Below are 18,973 nucleotides of genomic sequence, written 5' to 3'. Positions count from 1 at the left end.
GGCAAATGATTCATTGTGCTCTTTAAAGACTAACACAGCTAAGACTTACAAAGTCTTATTAATCTCTGTCACTGTAAGTCTCAACCTGAAATGAATAAGCAAATGCAAATCACCCATTTCTGGAGAATTTTCCTACGTAAACCAGCATTCAAGGGAATAGCTTGAAAAAGCAAAAGCTTAAAAATGACATTTTTTCATATTTCCATGCTTTGCTTAAGAAAAAAAGCTTTTGTTGAGAGGTATGGTCAAGAGCAGGTTCTGAAGAGACAGTATTTTACAACCTTAAATACAGAGTCATTTSTGTGATTTTACCAATTACTTCACTATGTGCTTCACACAAACTTCACAACATATTTCAAGTACAAAGATATTGAAGAAGCATAATTCGTTTGAAAATTACAGTTTAATGATCCCCAAAAGGTTATAATTTCTTTTCACCTTTGTTTGAAATTTGTTTCAAATCTCTGTCTTTAGGACACACTATTCCAACTACGTCTTCCAAAGAGCCTGTCATTTCCATTGCTCTCAAAATCAGATTACAAAGGAAGAAAACTATACTCTCACCGTCTCTCCCAACAAATGACTCAAAAGCATCTCCTGCAAGCATCGAGACACCTCTGACTGCTAATCTACAAAACCAGAAAACTAGCTGCACAAGAACAGGTACCTGAATAAAATGGAAAAAAAAAAAAAAAAAAAAAAAAAAAAAAAAAAAAAAAAAAAAAAAAAAAAAAAAAAAAAAAAAAAAAAAAAAAAAAAAAAAAAAAAAGTTAACAAAATCTGATTTAAATAGGTAACAACTCATTAACAGACAGCTAGACGAGTTTACTTAGAAAACTAGAAGAAAATGATAACACTGATGCAGAACTAATTGCTCTGGTGGCAACAGCAGCCAGCAGACAAGAAATGATTTAACTTGAAAATAGCGATCACTTACAGCTTTACGGCCTAAAGCACGTCAAATATTTATGGTTCTCTTAAGAACAACTTTATGCTAACAAACTACTCTGATGAAGAAAGATGGAGAGGAACACAGAAGAAAGCTGGAATATTAGGAAGCTGTGCACTATTCCTGATCCAGACATGGAAATTTGAGCAAAACTAAGAACTTGGATGTTTACTTATTTGTATGAATGTTTTTTCCCTGTTTTCTCCTAAAGTTAACCAAAAGATAAACCCAACCAAAGCAACATGAGGAAAACAACTGCTGTAAGTCTTACTGAAAAATCCAGAAATACTAAAAGACTCCACATAGTATTTTAAAAGTAAACAAACACATTCTATCTAAATGGAGACTAGATAATACATGCAGAAATCTTGACCACAGAGAGAAACTCTTTAATCTTCTATTCTAAGAAAAGTATACATGCATAACTTTTGCCAATACATGCTGCAGTCTGGGGAACATGATTTCAGTATCAAAGAAAATCAGCATGCTTTTCCTCAACTCAGCTTTTGGGTATTTGGCCATTAAGGAAAAGAACATAACTAAATTAACASAGCCTGCTCATGTGAGTCATTTTGTTTGTCTTACATACCTAAGAATGTCTTTCCCGGGTGCTTTTGAAAGAGCAGACAGACGCGGGTAGCATAAAAGTATTTTGCTGATGGGAAGAGTAACATACTATCCACAAGAAGGCAGATTACCTCGTTAAGCTTAAAGAATCCGCAACTCTTGTCCAGTACATTACTGACAATCTAAAGAGACTTAACCTTACAAAACACCTCAAGAGAACTATTTTTTCAGAAGTACAAGATTCTGGATTTGTATTCATAAAGAAGTCAATCTCTAACACCTACAAGTCTTGAGGTGCCATAATTTTCCCAACAATACTCCATTTTCCTATCACTACTTTTAACACCCTCTTTGGGGGTCCTGCTCAATGCCTTTGTATGTTACTATAGTATATAGAGTTACGTCCCATATGTCCCTTCAAGCTAGCGGCAGGAATAAGCTTCATGAAGAGCTTCATTAGACAAGCAAAAGACTAAGTAACATAACAGATGGTATAAAAACACTTTCTTCTTCCCCTTTCTACATTTTGTTTGGACAGTGAAACAGAATTGTTCAAAAAAAATTATATGTGCAATGATACACAATGCATAGTTACATAACAAAACGTGTAAGATGCATTATCTTCAGTGTGAATTATCTACAGTAACTGTGTACATCAAAAATACCACATGAACCTCAAAAAGCCTGATTTTTAGGATGAGAGATAAATCTTTGCTATGTGAAGGAAAAAGGTAAAACATCTTTAAGAAGTAGGAAAAGCTATTTACAAAGCCAAAAGTACAAGGAAAGAGAAGCTCAACAAGTGAGTCTTTTCTACTCTATTACCTTTGTCATTACAATACGCGCTAAATTCTCCTGTTCAGCTCTATTTGTTTTGCCTCTTTCTGCTATGTTTACCTATTAGTTACATCTACTTCTGTAGGGACTCTCTAGAGGAGAGACAGATGGACTGTACTTGTTGGTCTGTCAAGTGCCAAAATCACGAAAAGAAATGAAACAGGATGTGTGTGCGCGCATGCAGGTACATGTTGAAGCCCTCTGTTCCACCAAGATTTTAAGATGACTTAAAAACCACAGCTGCATGAGAAGTGTATTAGAGGACAGCAGTTACTAAGTCCACTTATTTCAGGTTTTCATTTTCCAAGTGAATTTCATCATTCTATATATCATTTAAAGGCTTCAGTCAGGTTGGCCCTTTGAAAGTGTAAGGCACAGGGAATCAGTAAAGCTTCAAATAATCTCTAAAATGTGTTTTCCAGTATTCATTTCCCCCATGCTACAGAGTAAGAAAAGCTACCAAAGTGCAGCATTAAGAATGGTAGACACATTAGACTCAGTGTATCACAATACCAGATTTCTCTACTGTTAATTTTCTATTACTAGGGAATATTACATGAAAGGAATTTTTCCCTGCCACAAACACCACAAAGCACTGAAAGGAGCTTTGTTAAGCATTAGAAAGTACGAAACAAAACAGCTCAAAAGCATATCCCCCAGACTTTGAACAGAGACGAAAAACAGCAGGATGACAAGTTATACTATACATCAATTGTTTGGGTAACCGCCTACGCATACATCCTTATTCCATAATCAGTGCCAAGCAGCTTACCTGTTTTTCACCAAGAGTAAGCTACCTGAAATTACCTTTGAAGTACCACATGGTAAAGCACAGCACAAAGCTGCTGGCATGTGTCAAAGCCCTTTGTTTACTACACTCAAGCAGAGGAACTGCTGCCTCAGAGTACAGTTAAAAATCTAAGTTAAACAAAGTTTATTAACAATGTCAGAATTGAAGATGAGGATATCATACTTCACATCACTTTTCAAGAAAGCATTTATTTTGAAACTGTCTTATAATTTGTGAAAATAGCACAGTAACTAGAATATCACTTTATGATTTTCARTACATCTCAGCATCCAGAAATATAGTTATCTGAAGTTTCAACCACTTTCATTAAACTATTTCTGAAGAAAGAAAAATCAGTTCTGTATACAAGTATGAAAATTTTTAGAAAGAAACTTCATAATCCATGCATATGTGCACAGGTTTATAAGAATATTTCTGCTAGTTGCAACAGCATTTGTTTTAAAACACTTAACTATGTCATTATTTATGTAGGGAACCTTATGTCTTACATATTCTGTATTTTCTATAAATCAATCAATAAATAAAAACCCCACAATTTCAAAACCCATGAATTAGTAGTTTGTAGAAATTCATATGAATACTACTACTAGGGTCAAGACAGGTTTTTTCTCTGTAGTATTTATTCATAGTTTTCAGCAAATATCTAACTTTAATTTCTCCATTTTTTATCTAAAAAACCACAAGATTTAGCTACATACAGTTCCAGAGAGCACATCATGAGGGCAGCAGTTGAGAAGGTGACTCTTGCATACTCTGTCATCACTAAATTTGATTCGCTGGCGGGTCGTATCACCTGCAATATAGAAATCAATACATTCCAGGTGAGATATTTRGAGAAGCAAAACATGTTCTACAAGTTACATGCAAAGTGTTAACATTCCCCTGTTACATAGTGAAAACCTATGGAAACTAGAACTTAAAATATTATATGGTTCTTGGCCAACAAAACAACCAAACAAAAATACACATTTAAATGCTACAAAATACTATTTTAAAATGCTTTCAACTTCCCCTTCAAAAATGCAGCATGAAAAGTTCTTGAAACCAGAAGGACAATATAAGCTTAAAAACATTTTGCTATGACAGCATTTGTGAAAGCAGCTATGTAACGCTCTATTCAGATTTTGCATAAAATTATGATGTATTTGCATTTAGCAATTAGCATATAAAGTAGTCTTCTAAACAAAATAACACACATTGAGAGTCTTCTCTGAATCCCACCTGACACTCATTCTATTATTTTGCTCTTGGATGCAAAGCACCCTCCTACTTCTGATGGGAGCTGCACAAAGAATTGGCAGAAGAATGTATTTAAATGCTTACAAACCTGGAAAAAGAATCAGTCAAACATATGAACATAGCCTATATGCAACACTTTTACAGATGTTTGAACATCCCCATATCATGAGCCACACTTTTTTTTAATATAGATATACATGCTGCTAGGCTGGAAACATCTTAATTATACCTTTGCTTTGGCAGGTTGTAGTTCCTGCATCAGCAGAAGCATCAACCTGCCCACACACTGAAGTCCAAATGCAAGTTTAAATAATCCCATCTGTCAGCAAGACCTAAAGTCTTCAGATCAAAAAAACTAGCTGATATTTTAGGGGAGGGAATGTGTTTTCCTTCAAGTCATATTGTAATTGTCACTGTTCAAGATCTGGAAGCGAGATCACTTATGGCTTTCTTGCTGGTAAGACACAGGCATGATAAAGCACCTTGATCTCTCAGGATATATCTACTTATTTATAAAACAAAAAAACAAAAAAAAAACAAAAAAAAAAAAAAAAAAAAAAAAACGGTAAAAACCTAAAAAAAAAAAAAAAAAAAAAAAAAAAAAAAAAAAAAAACTGTTAAAATCTCCAATCATTGAAAACCTACTGGTGAATTACTGAAGCAAGAAGGGCTGCTGAAGAAGAAAAAAAAGATGTAGAATGAGTTCAAATTGTAACCTTTTCCATCAAGTATTTTAAGTGTGAATATATTTCACAGCTTAAGTAATTCCTGCTTCATTACATTTAACCTGAAATGCTGAGAATTTTGAATCTAGTAAACAATTTGAGAAGTCCAAGCCGTTTCTTCAATAACTATAACAGAGAGGAAAAATAAATATGCTCTTACTAATCAAGCCTTTCACACTATTATGTAATCAGATTTTTAAATAACACTTCTATGCATAGGATGCTAATATATAACATTTTCAGATGGCAAAGTTTCAAATTCTTAAGCAACCAAAAGTTTGCAAAAACACCACATACTTAATTTACCTGCAGGATACAATCCCATTAAAATCAGTAATTCCCAAGCTAGAACAGCTTCAAAGCAGTTCAACAATAGGTTTTCTAGAGGGCAAGTCTAGTGTTATTTACAATACAAAAAATTTAGAGCAATCCCTTTACAATCATGCCTGCTACTGTAGTAAGAATTTGAGTTTTGTTTTCTTTTTCCTTTTCAGGGAGGTGGATCCATTTTGTTTTGTAACACATAACTGCGTTTGTTCCACATTCATTAACACATCTGAAAAGTTAGCGATAACTCACGGCTCGGCGAATGCGGGACCTTTCTGACACTCCCTTGCAGATTGATGTAGGCAGGCAAAGATACATTGAACCTTTATAAATAAAACAAGGGGCCAGATTGTTCAGTTTGTATAGAATAGACTCTGCCAGCAATTTTAACACAGCATCTAGAAATACATGTTGACTGTAAAGATTCTTCTATATAGAGACAAATGAACAAAAATCAAGTAAAGTATTTTTTAAAAAAGACAGTTGATGGCACATGAATGCTAATCTACCAGGAGGGATACCGAGATTAGAAAAAAATCTCTATAAGACTCATGGTTCCTTAGGCAAAGGGAGAATGAAGTATTTTCAGAGATGTTACTGCAACATCTAGAGGTAGCTTTTTTTTCATACCTCTACCACAACTAGTACCCAACTCCCCCATCTGCAATACAAACTCTCTTGCTTTTTCCATTTAAATGGCTAGTGTGACAGTCATAATTACCAAAGCATGATAAAACAATATAGAAAAAAACAGTAGCAGAAACTGAAGTAGTGACTCCTTAAGAATGTGTTCCATATTTACATTTTAATTGGCATTTACTCTTTCTGCACTGTGCCTTTGGTCCAGGGCTTAAGGGTCTTCCAGAACGGTTCTCTTGCAAAGAAAATTCAGATATTCACCTTTTCCTCCTTATGCAAGACAGTCTCATACATTTGCCTTTTTCTTCCCTCTTAATCTATGCTGTTTAGTGTCATGTATTATGCCCTAACAATAACTGAATTCTGCATCCCTCTAGCAGCTCACTCCAGAGCCAGATAGCCTCAGAAGACATTGCTTCCACTTCTTCATGTATTTTGTGAGCTCCATATATCCCCAAACAGTGTAGATGTGCTGGCAAAGACAGAAGGTGCATTCTGCTGCAGACCTACAGGTGAGCCATCTTGAGAAAGTGACCACCTCTGGAGTCTACACACTTTGCTAGGAAGAATCTATAGAACCACTATACACTGACCTTAGTCTAATGCAAAAGACACTTTTGCAGATGTTTTTTAAAGATTCAAATAATATAGGTGTGAATAAAAGCGTTCTTAACCCTAGCATTTCAGCAGCGCTTTGCATAACCAAGATACTACTACTCTTTGATAGTGTTTGACTGCTTGGCCATACAAATATGAATACAAGAATACAGAATACAAGAAGTCTTCTGCTTTTGTCTTTCGTTTTTAAAGCAGGGGAAAAAAAAATACATCTAGGTACCAAGTAGCTACAGTCATTTAAACTTAAGAAGTATCCTTGCACATTCATGAACAAACAGCAGACTATCACTGATATTTCAGGCTATAACAAGTACTATTGTAATATTTAAGTTATTTAATTAGCTCAGAATAGCACCTTATTTAACCCTGTGTCTCTGTAGAGTAGCTGTTCAGCTGCTTGATCTTTAGGACTTATTAAAGAAATCACTGTAATTTGCCGGTGCATCACAGTAGTCAACATCCATTACCACAAGGCATTCCATTGTTTCCAATTTGTTGAACTTTATTTTTTATGTGAAATTTAAGATCTTTATACAGAAACACGGGAGGGGGGGGAATCAGATTTACCTAAAGCAGCAGCAGCTTTAGTTTTATTCAAAGTATCTGGCCCAAACCACATTTCTGTAATGTATTACTTTCATGATGAAGAGAGAACTTTGAAACAGAATTGAAACCATTCTAAAGACAAAGCCAATTATCAAGGAAATTACTATGCTTGCACATGTCATATCCTTTATAAATATAAGGAAACCGCACACCTCTTCACTAAAGACACAAATATTAGAACATAGTATCTTAACAGACAGTAGCAGTAATGAAAACCTTTTAAGGAAGTTTTACAAGTTTGTTAAACACTGACTACAAAAATAATGTCAATTATTTAATATTATTAACACATTAATATCAATACAGACTATCAATTGCTAACATCAAAAGGATTAGACCGCAATGTGCAATTATAACTATGCAACTCACTTTGAATTCCCGAATTTAACTTTTGAACAAGCCTCTACAACTTTGTTTCTGTTCAATATATTTTAACTGCAAATCAGTGGAACAAGTATGCCTACATCAATGATGCTTATTGTCAACTGCTTATAACAATGATTTGATTCATCTTCTCTTACTATTCTGATGTATCCTAACACACTACTAACAACCACCCTGGTGCATGGATCAGACTTRCCCTTTGGAATCAAATTGTAATCTCCAATTATAAACACATGGTGAAAATTCATACGAAGATAACAATGTGCATTTTCATTTGCACACTGTTGACTTTCTGTGCTAAGCTACACCAAACAAAACTGGCTGGGTTTCCATTCAAATTTTTGAAGTGCATGTTCTGACATTTTGACAAGAGATCTCAAAGGTTTCTTCATAAAGAGCTATTAACTAGTAGAATACTGGTTAAAGACTGTCTAGCAAGTTTCACCTGCAAAGGAAGAGCCTTGTATAACAATACTTCAGCATCATTACTTAATACCTGCTTGTATGTGGCTTATGCAGACAAAGAAGATCCTGTTCCTGTTACAAACTGAATAAGGCAGCTAATTCTAATATTCTTGCCATTAACRCTGGACACATTTTTACCATATTACATATAGAACACTACACCTCTGCAATATTTCTTCTGCTTCACAGTATGACTGAACTAACACCTGTAAATACAGAATATAATTGTGAAAACTTTTTAATTAACGACTTACAAGTGGAATAAACTTAGGAATGATATTCTTTTGAGGCTAAAATATGCCCATTTGCTTCTTTATAATGTCTTTCCAAACATGGTCCCGACTCAAGAGTGGAAGATTTCCTCAAGTCCTTTACTTTTTTCCTTATTTTTAAGGGCTAAAGTACCAGAAATCTATACTAAGCCAGCAAATGCACACAATTCACTAAATACTGTTGCTGTTGGAGCCTTCTGATCACCCTCAATTATCAAATAAAGAATCTTTCATGAAGTTTGTGTCTTACTACAACTTCTAGATTTCTGAGCTGATATTATCTAAACATTTTGTTAGGTTTTGCACACATTTATACAGACAAGGTATCTTCTGCCTTTAATTTGCTGCTGCTCCATATTTGAATCAAGGGTCCTCAGGGGATGTTCTTACCTTCCTAATCTGCCTCCTAGCCTAAAGGTATCCAAATGGCTAGCAGCACGCTCCAGTTACAGACAAAATATTCAAATTCACTTCAAAAGCATAAACTATCTTCCGCCTCAACGTGCGAAGCATACAGGTTTGAAAACAAAATGAAACATCCTGAAAATACCAGCATCAACCCACTACTCATCCTTAGGAACACAGAGAACTTCTGATTATTTCTGTATGAAAACATGGAAATGCTTTAACAAACTGTTAAAGGAGTAACTTTAAACACGAATTTAAGTTATCTGATCAGGTTTATGAGTGTACCAGAAGCCATAAGCCACCATCATCACCTCAAGAACATAAGCAGACAAAGAATTTTAGACCTCTCCAAAGCTGTTCAGTGTCCATGGCTCTGACAGTCATGTCACAGGGTTGCTGCTTCCACTGTAGAGACACTCAGAATTAAATGGAACTCATTATTGTTAAGTCCGACATGCTAATGCTAAAAGTATTCTTCAGAGACTGAGATTAGTAAGGCATTTGCACCAAGGATGATGCTCTAAAAGCTGCTGTCCTTTCCCTCCCCAATAAAACATTACATTTGCACTAACTCATCTTGTACAAAGAGACTGAAGACTCTAGGCTATGAGCTCTAAATTACACCTGTTACCACATAAAGAGTGTCACCGCATGAAGACCAACTTCAAGTGAGGTAAGCATGGAGGTGTCATTTCAACTCCTTCCAAACAAAGGAGATCACGGAGAAGTCACACATCAGTAATCACTGTTAAGCACAACTGAAGTGGCTAGCATTAAAAAAAGGACTGAGGTGAACGGATGCAAAAGGATATTCTAAGTTTCAGTGAAAAAGTAACAAGATGTAGAACAAGAAAAATGCTTTGTTAGTAACAGGTAAAGAACTGAGTTCAGATTCCAATACAGCAGTCCAGATCAAAAGGACAGCAGGTGAAGCAGAAGAGGTACTGACTGGTGCTTCTTCACATACACAGGCTCCGTATAGTTGAAGTCTCCAAAGATTAAAAAACTTCTGCTAGTCACATAAGTATCCTAGTATCCTAAGAGTATGTTTGGGGAATATTTTTACGACTACGTGTAAATCTCAGATGCACACACAATGTTACCTTTTCGTCTGTAGAGAAGAACCTAATAAATATTGCTAGTTTGTCAGATTTTTAGAAAACAAACAGATTTTCATAAAAACTATCCTCTATTTCTTTGTAACAGTCAAGTCTTGGCAGTTTCAAAATGCTACAGGGTCATTCTGATCTGATTTGGGTCTGCAAAACTGCCAAAGAATGGCTCTACACAACCCTCTGCTTCTAAACTATTCCTTGCACTGACTCTAGCATTTGTGGCAAGGCAGATCAGGTAACTGACCTGACAAAAAAACAAATYAGTTGAATTAGGCCTTTTAAAGAGCACTTGGTAGTATTTATCCATATCATCTAAGCTCTTAAAAAAAAAAAAATCCTGAGACGATAAGTGCTATGTTACAGTTCGTTCATTCGTAAATGACTTCATTTATTTAAAAAAGTTGTAATACTATTTCTAAGAATCCTTTCTGTGTTCTAGAGAACAGAGGTCGCTGAAACAGGCTTCACCTAAACATATTATTTTAAAAGTTTAATCAAAGCTACTCATTTTACAGTGACAAGTTCATATGGCTCTGGTCATTGTCAAGAAATTCTACTTGAACTGATCTTCTATTGCCCAATTTAATAGAAAGTCAAAGGACAGATTTTAATTGCTAATAGTGTAAAAATTATATGGATAAAATATTCAGATGAAACAACATAAGGTTAGCACCTTATCTTCAGCATTTGTCTCTCAGTATCTGAAAATCCACACTACATATTCAGTAACTTACATTTAAGCCTCTATTTAAGCATGTCCTCTATTGGCACTCTTCAGTGATATGTTTTCCATATTTAGGAGGATATTTTTTCAACTTGCAGTCATGACAATGCAAAACACAGTCCTATCAAAATCTGAGTATTTTTTTTAATTCCACTAGTCCTCTTCTGATCCAATTTTCCACTTTTCTTGCAAACTTCTCTGACAAGAAGTTTAAATCCACTATACTTAAGGTATTTATAAACATTTAGTTTTGAAATAATAATGTGCTTTTCCTAGTGTGTAACAGAACCATACCCGCCATTAGTGAGATTAACAGCAGAAATACTTTTTAGATACCCAAAATGAATTCTAAAAACTGCAATTCAGTGGAAACACCTGAAGACCATCTGCCAATTTCCTTTTATATCTGGCAGGTGTCTGTCACCTGAGCAAAGGCATGCTCTTACCAAAAGGGGACTGGGCTGGTCAGCTGAGACACAACTGCCTGAACATCACATCCTCTCCCTGCAACAGACTTGAGTGCATCACACGTTGAGAGATGTGACTACAACTGCATCTATCCCACTGATGAAATCCAGACAAGGGAGGAAGCAGGTTGTCAGAGCAAGTCACAAAGCTCTTGATTTTCCCTGCCCACAGAGTCCTTTGGGAAAGGATACAGCACAGGGCAGGCCAGAAGCTGTAAACTTAATACCGGAAAACCACAGATTGTGCAATTCTGTTGAAGTGAAAAGAGTCCTTACCAACACATCTTGTTCTTTATAAATATTCCTAAAGCAACTTTACTGTTCACTAGGTAATCTCAAAAATATTTTTAATTATTTAATAATTTAACAATTAATTACTCAATACTAAACTCAATAACAAATTCATAACAACATTTAAAAGCTACATCCTGCAAGCTTCTTCATTCTGGCCCCAGAGATACTACTTCCTAAGAGTGTGCACAAACCTTCACAAATTACAGCCTACAGTTCAGTTCCTAAAACCATGTTTGAGCATCTCATAAGAGAATTTTCAAAACCATTTTGGCAGCATGTTCCTATTCTCCACAGAGGATACTACAATCTCTAAAAGATTAATATAGACTATATATTCAGCCAATGCCATTTGCTTTGACTTTACCACTGAGTTTGTGCTATTCTCAATGCAGATCAAGCATTTGATCTGCCTAACACAGGTGAGAATTTTAAACTTGCACATTCTAGACAAAAAAAGAAAATCTGTGAAGTATTTTGGTAATTTTGAACAATATAGTACACAGAAACATTACCTAAATAAGGTTTATTTTGGAAACATTTGTAAATCAGTTGTCAGGCAGAGCAAAATAAAATGGAATAAGGACAAGTAGGGAAGTGAGAGTCATGATATTTCATGATCTACCAAGAAATGAAAAAACTGCCACATTCTAACGAAAAGCTATGATTTGCATATTATTAGAAATAGAATATTTGCCAGAGAGGACCCCCTCCCCCCAAAAAATCCACTACTCTCAAGGTTAGCAGTATTTCAATGACCTTGAGCCCGGCCTTGAATTTAGCTTTGTAGAATAGGATGATTTTCAATGTCGGTGAACACTGTGGTTTAAATAATGCTCCACTGGATTTATTTTTCTTAAAACTAAATTAGCATTACAGAGACACTCAATTTCTCACTTAATCCAATAATGAAAGCCAGTTCTGCAAACACTCTTCTTATCCCTTCTCATCACGCTAATTTAAATTTTTCTCTCTCCTTTCTAGCAGGTTAATTTCCAAACAGTTCAGCACATCTTTGTAGGGGATGGATTTATGATTTTCAGGGATATAGTAATATGACGACTGTTTTCACCACAATGCTAGAGAAAATCTAGAATCATTTTTTCATGGTTTAAATCCTAAATGTAGCATTTCTAAATAGCTGTCACAGGTAAATCCCCCTGTAAGGGGATAACACATTCATAAACTGCAATACCCCCCTCCCTTTTTTAAATTAATATTGTGTGTAGTCCTGACTAGCTCTCTTGAGACTCTGATCTAGGTGCCAGCACAGGGAAAATGCAAGATCCATGAGCATGTTACCTTGCCAGACTAAGCACTTAGACGTGCGCAGGCACAACAGGAAGTATTTATAATTATCTAGCTCAGACACAAATACCCTAAGTCAGATCCAACATGCTGACTACTCACTAACCAGGCCTGCTTTGGAAGGTAATCTCTACAGAATAATACTTTTTCAATGAGACTGTCATGCTCCCCACTAAAATAACTATTAGTATTTAGCACAAAGTACTCATGATATAGCAGATATGTGAAGGTTAGTGACACTTATTCAGAACCTTAGATTCTAAAAAACAAACAAAAAAACCCATACACAACCTAACAGAAAAACAGCATTGCCTCAGTACTGACGGACAACTAGCACATAAAAGGCAAACCCCAGCTTTACATAACCTACTAGAGCACAGGAAAATAGATAATCATTAATTGAGCATGAAGTTCAACAAACATGCATGCTACCACATGCTTGCAAGACTTAGAACAACATGCAGAACACTGAAMTGATTTCTAATTAGTCTCCCTTTTTGTGCAGTATTCCCTTGTTTATAAATAAAATCGTTCACTTAAATAAAAAGGTGGACAGCACCTTTCCTTCAGTCCACAAACTTTCTGAATTCATGGATTACTGTCAATTCAAACTTGTATGCTGATCACTACGCACAGTTTCAAAATTTTCAGAAAAATTTTACAAAGTGATACTTTGTAAAAGTACTAACACCATAAAGTGATCTGAAATCTGACTGTACATCTAGTTTATACTTCTTGGGATTAATGCCACTGAAATGTTAAGCTTTTAACTTTTTTTTTTTTTTTAAGTTCATCCACTTGGGTTAACTAAATTCTATCAGAAAGCAACGGCCATACCCACCTGCTGATTGAAATGATGGTTTGGGTCAGACTTTAGACAAAACTATAATAACATGAAAGCACCACTGCTCTACTGAAGCAAGTGTTGCTTGGGTGGGTTTCTTCTTTTTAATTCTGGTTTGAACGAAGCAAACTGCTGTTTCCCTCMAAAGGTAAGCGACGCGGGAAGGACCCGCGGGTGCGCCTTTAGCGGCACGTTCCGCTGCTGACCCGGGAACCGCGGGAAGGATGTGCCGGTGCGACCCAGGAGCAGCAGGGGGACCTCAAACTGCAACATTATGCCTCGAGCAACTGAAGCAGCCCCACGGGGCTCCCACTGCCCAGAGAGCGCCTGGCGTTGGCAGGCCCGCGCGGCTCCCCCAGGCCCAAGCGGACGCTAAAGGCGGGAGGCGGCGTGCAGCCCACCCCACCCCCCCGCGGTTGACCTATGACCTCGACAAGCCTCGCCCCGCGGGGGGGGGCGGGGGGGGGAGCGGGCCCTGGGCCCGCCCCGTCACCGTCAATGGCCGGCCGGCCTCCCCTCCCGGCACCGCCGTGACTGCAGGGGCTTCGGCGGCTCGGCCTCAACGCCTCGCCTCGCCTCGCCTCCCCCACCCCGACCGGGGGGTACTTACCGTCCCGGGACGTGCCCATGAGCTGGTCCAGCATGGCGCGCATCTGGGCCTGCGCCGACATCTTGAGCGCGCGGGGCGCCGGCCTGGCCCGGCCGAGTCACTCCGACAGCGGCCTACAAGGCCCGAGGCCCGGCGCGGCTCTCAGCCCTCCCCTTCGCGTCACTCGCGGGCCCGGGCGGAGCCGCTCCCCCGACGCCGCGGGGGGAGAAGCGTGCGCTGCCTCTGCCTCGCGCTCCCGGTGACAGGCGGAGCGAGAACCCTGTCTCGCGCCGGGCTCGGGCTCGGCGCCTTCCCCTCCCCTCTCCTCGCTCTTCCTCTCACGCCTGCCACGCGCGCGCGCCAGCGGTAACGGAAACCCGCGCGCATGCGCCCTAGCCTTCTCGTCCGCTCCGCGACGTCAGCGCCGACGAGCTTTAGCGCCCGCCGATTGGCCACGGCAGACGATGTTCGGCCAGCGACGCGCGGCGCGGCGGGTTCCCTGATTGGGCCGGCCGGGCTGCGCCCCAGGAGCGCGCCGATTGGCCGGGCGGCCCCGCGTTGCCGCCGTGACGTGCCGAGCTCGAGGGCGGCAGGCGCGGCCGTTGCGCGGCCTTGCCGGCGGGGGGCGCTCCCGGCCGTGGGCTCGGCGCGAGCCGCACGGCTGCGCGGGGCTCCCGCGGCCCCGGGCCCGCTCCTTGAGAACAGAGGCCTCCGGGTCCCGGCGCCCCTTCCACCGAGGAGCAACAGCAGGCCCCACAGACGCAGCCTACCCCACCCCAGCGAGAAAGGGCAGGGTGAAATATTTCTCTTTTGAACAGACTGCCACTAAAACTAAATAAAGGGTGAAAACAAAGAAAGGGTAACCATAGCAGCCTGTTACGAAGGAAATGAGGACCAGAGCATGACGGAGGTAGTCACTAGTTTGCAGAGGACCCTCCTGTCAAGCAACATTCACAATCAGAAATGAAGATTTTTAGCTCTTTTACATCAAGAGGTCAAGAAACTTGATATAATTAAAAATGCAAAACAGGAAGAAAACCTGAATTGTGTAATAAGCTACCCTTAAACCAAAGGTCCTATCCCTGCTTAGTCAGCTCCAGGAAAAAAACATTTTTTATAACATCTGCTGGGATGTTACTGCATAACATTAGCAAGTTATTAAATGCATGGGTACACATACACATCTTGGCTATGTAGGAGTAGGTGTGAATGGTATTTAYGTCTGAGCAAGCATAGACAGAAGATGCTTTTTAAAGATGAAATTTCCTTTAATAGATTGACATTCCACACCATTTCAAAGGTTCTGTTCTCACAAGCTGTCAAATGCGGTTACGGTTTCATAAGTGAGAAAAGCTACTATAATAGCAAGTTTTTAGAGAACTTCCCTTAAAACTGACATAACTTATGTGTTGGATACAATTAAATTTCCAGAGCACCAAGACTCAATGTTAAACAAAGCAATTTCACAACTTCTATCCATCCTCATTTTGCAGATGTCCCCTTCTTAACCATGGTGTTGCCATCTAGTGCCCAAAAGCAGTCAATGACCAGCACAAGTAAGGATAAGTTCCAATTGTCCACAACATTGTGTTAATTTAAGATAATCTCAATAAAGAGAGAAAAGGCAATATAAATAAGCCCTAGGAAGTCAGCTAGAACTAACTGGATTTAAAAAGAATTTAACTAGTGCTCAAAAACAGCCCCCTATAACAAAACACACTCATCAATGCTCCTCAGTCACTCAGAATATGCACTATTTTCAGCATCCTTTAACATATAAATAAACTTTGTTTAGTTATTATATTGTTTTGGATCACAGAAGTGATCCAAATAGATACTAAGATATCAATAGAAAGAAATTTAACTGGTATGTTTAGGAGAAAAGGAGAAAGTTCAGGCATCATTTGCACCCAAACTACATATTTTTTTTTAGCTCTAGGTACTTTTTAAAGAGTGAAGATTGCTCCATCCCATCTATCTCTAGCCAAATTTCAGCTCTGGTTTCAGTGAGYGATGCATTTTCATCTGGAACAATATACAACAGACTTTGGATAGGGTACTTTAGCCCATCCGGAAAATACTTCACGAAGTAGAGAACATACCAGTTGCTTCAAATAAAGTATATCACAATATCAAAGACACTATATCAATTCTCTGGGTATCCTGACTCCTAGTAACTTTGATCAAGTGAGCTACTAATAGGTTAGTACATTTCTACCTGGGACATCACCAGTTTCCAAAATAACACCATTATTGTTCACCTAGTAAGGCTCTGCAAAAACTGCCAAAAGCATTTTCAGTTCACAGAACCTTAAAACATTTAAATTCACATTYACAAATATTCAGCTCACTGAAGCGTTTCCAAGACACATAATTTATTAGAACAGTATAAGAAGCCTACTACATTAAACTATTCCCAAGCCCTCAGAAACTTTTAATTCATTAAATCATATTCTTCTCTTGGAACTATTATCACTAGCTTGCTACTGTGGACAAAAATCTTCAAGATGGAAGAGGTCWCTGCTAACATCTTCAAGGAAAGGGCCTTTGCTCTTGGAAAATGTAAAAAATGCTACACACAGAATGTGACAGAAAAATACTACAAACAAATCTTCTTACCTTCACTTTTTGTAAAACTTAGAACTGTTTAAACAAAACAGTTCAGCAAAGGCAGTTTTGTCATGCTTTTCCCCTACAAATAAACTTTTTCKCGTATCCTGGAGGTTGCCTGTCACACCAGATATTCAGATGTAATGGGTGGGTTGGGTATGCTTARTAAGAGAGGGATTTCCAGTCATGGATCCTTTGAATTACACCAACAACCTAAAACTGACCAAAAGCATAAGCCTAAAAAACCCAGACAATTTACATAACCAAGGATATTTATTCAGAGATAAATAACACAGCCATTTTGAAGTCCTTGGACGATGTTCTTAGCAAGCATTTGCATTTCTAAGAATCTCAACCCTTTCCTCCTGGCTGCTGAGGCAAGCTGAAGCCCACCAAGCCAGCAACCTCCTCAGGCGAGCGCTCCCCTTTGCCGTGATACTCCTGGTGAAGGGCCAAGTGCTCCCGGACACTGCGGAGCAAGCAGAGATACGTGGCTGCCTGGAAGTGCAGCTCCTGCTGGGCCCGACAGAGCTTCTCACTGGTGACCTACAGAGAGAAGGAAACAAGCGCCAGAGACTTCACCTCCCTCGAAGGCTACACACTCCCGCGCTACCGCACAGGCAACCACGCGGCCTCGGGCAGACGCGCCCCCGCCTCCCCTGCGAGAAAATATGGCAGAAAGGCGGCGGGGTGGAGGAGATGATGGGAGCCCTCAGGCCCTGGATCTCTGGATCAAGCCCRGGACGGAGGCACCGGCAGCCCCCGAAGCGAGGGAGCCCGTGCCGTACCCGGTGGGCACGGAAGGCCGAGAGAACGTATTTATACACGGGCGTATCCCGGTAGGGGCGGCCCGCCTGGGCGCTCGCGTGGCGGAGCTCGCGCAGGAGGCCTCGCAACGTCCGCAGCGGTGAACCCAGCGCCGCCATCTTGTGACTCTCCCGCCCACTTCTTGCCCTCCTCCAATCAGGCGCCGCCGCCTCGCCGCATCAGCCAATAAGGAAGCGGGCGGAGGGCGCAGGCTTCAACCCTCGCGCTTTCGTCCGCATCTCGCGGGAGGGCGAGCTAGGCGGCGGGACGAGCGGGCGGTCCGGAAGGTGCCGCCAGCACAAGCTATCGAGCGCCGAGTCGCATGATCGCTTCCACTCTACTCCCGCCCCCGCACTCAGCTTGGGTCAAGTGCAGAAGTTCCAGCGTCGAGTGGAGGGAGCACGCGCCCCGCCCCAGCCCTGGGGGTCCTCGCGCTGGACGGGGTGGGGGGAGGAGCGAGCTTCCAGCTGCGCGAGCTCTCCCGGGCCGGCTGAGGCGGCGTGTCCCTCGCGCCGCTCCGTCCGCCGCCGCTGTGGAGCCCGCGGGGGCCCCTCGCCCGAGCGGAAGGTGCCAGAGGGGAGAGAGCTGTGCGCTCGCGGGGGGGGGGGGGGGGGGGTCTGAATCACCGGGAGGGAAGCGGGGGCTTCATTCGGCCAGCCCCGGTGCTTGCGCGGCCCGCAGTGGAAAGTTGGGCCGTGTCCCTTTCTTTTTCCCGTGAGCAGCGCACGTGGGATGCCCGACCGCCGCTCCCAGGCCTTCCTTACGTGGCTGTAGGTGACGGAAGATGTGCTTGAGAAGTTTTGAAGTGTTCCAGTTTCTTTATTAGAATCAAGCAGAAAAGCTTGAACTCGAGGCAAATCCTCAGCCATTTAAGTTTCGAAGTCCGCGCGTTTGAAATCAAATTCATGATTTTAATCGGTCTGAATACGTGGTGTTTATGATCATTCAGCACCAGAGCGATAGGTATGTACTTTCCCTGAGCAAAGGAAGGAAAACAAACATCCCCGTCGTTAACCGCCGGCTCAAACGCTGCATTTTGGGCTCTTGGGGGGAGGGAGGGGTCAGGCTCAGCCCTCTCCCATGAACCTCCACGTCTCTTTGAGTGAAGGCTCAGCGTTGAAGTATCACGTTCGTAACCATCGTTGAAAAACTCCCGCCTCGGCCGCTCTGGAAAAGTCGCGGATAAAATGCACGCTGGCAGGAAGCAAAACATGTGCCACCCCAGATGGGACTCGAACCCACAATCCCTGGCTTAGGAGGCCAATGCCTTATCCATTAGGCCACTGGGGCTACGACGAAAGCAACTGCTGTAGGTGCCTCCTTATCCTTTATCTCCGCCTCCCTTTTCCTTATATGGTTTTCATTGTCTTC

General features: G+C 40.6%; 2 protein-coding genes and 1 non-coding gene across 3 annotated transcripts in view; all 3 read right to left on the bottom strand.

The window, feature by feature from the left end:
• LUC7L2 (LUC7 like 2, pre-mRNA splicing factor) overlaps positions 1–14,580 on the bottom strand; it is a 36,789-nt gene extending 22,209 nt beyond the window's left edge. Inside the window, exons 1-2 of the mRNA XM_085308800.1 lie at positions 14,207–14,580; positions 3,863–3,957 (exon numbers count right to left, since the gene is read on the bottom strand). Coding sequence (XP_085164926.1) covers positions 3,863–3,957; positions 14,207–14,267 — 156 coding nt within the window. The 5' untranslated portion in view covers positions 14,268–14,580. The remainder of the gene's footprint in view (positions 1–3,862; positions 3,958–14,206) is intronic.
• Positions 14,581–17,049: 2,469 nt separating this feature from the next.
• FMC1 (formation of mitochondrial complex V assembly factor 1) lies at positions 17,050–17,766 on the bottom strand. Its single transcript, XM_085308799.1, has 2 exons — positions 17,584–17,766; positions 17,050–17,341 (listed from the first exon to the last, which is right to left on the bottom strand). The coding sequence occupies exons 1-2, from the start codon at positions 17,719–17,721 to the stop codon at positions 17,147–17,149; spliced, it is 333 nt and encodes a 110-aa protein (XP_085164925.1). The 5' UTR covers positions 17,722–17,766; the 3' UTR covers positions 17,050–17,146.
• A 1,053-nt stretch (positions 17,767–18,819) lies between these two features.
• TRNAR-CCU (transfer RNA arginine (anticodon CCU)) lies at positions 18,820–18,892 on the bottom strand. The gene has a single exon. It is a non-coding gene; the product is annotated as a tRNA-Arg (tRNA).
• Between the last annotated feature and the right edge of the window lie 81 nt (positions 18,893–18,973).

This window comes from Rhea americana, unplaced genomic scaffold (assembly GCF_003343005.1).
Source record: "Rhea americana isolate MKP2758 unplaced genomic scaffold, rheAme1 scaffold_281, whole genome shotgun sequence".
NCBI classification, from domain to species: domain Eukaryota; kingdom Metazoa; phylum Chordata; class Aves; order Rheiformes; family Rheidae; genus Rhea; species Rhea americana.
Note: the sequence above shows the minus strand (reverse complement) of the source record. Positions and strands in the feature narration are given on the sequence as shown.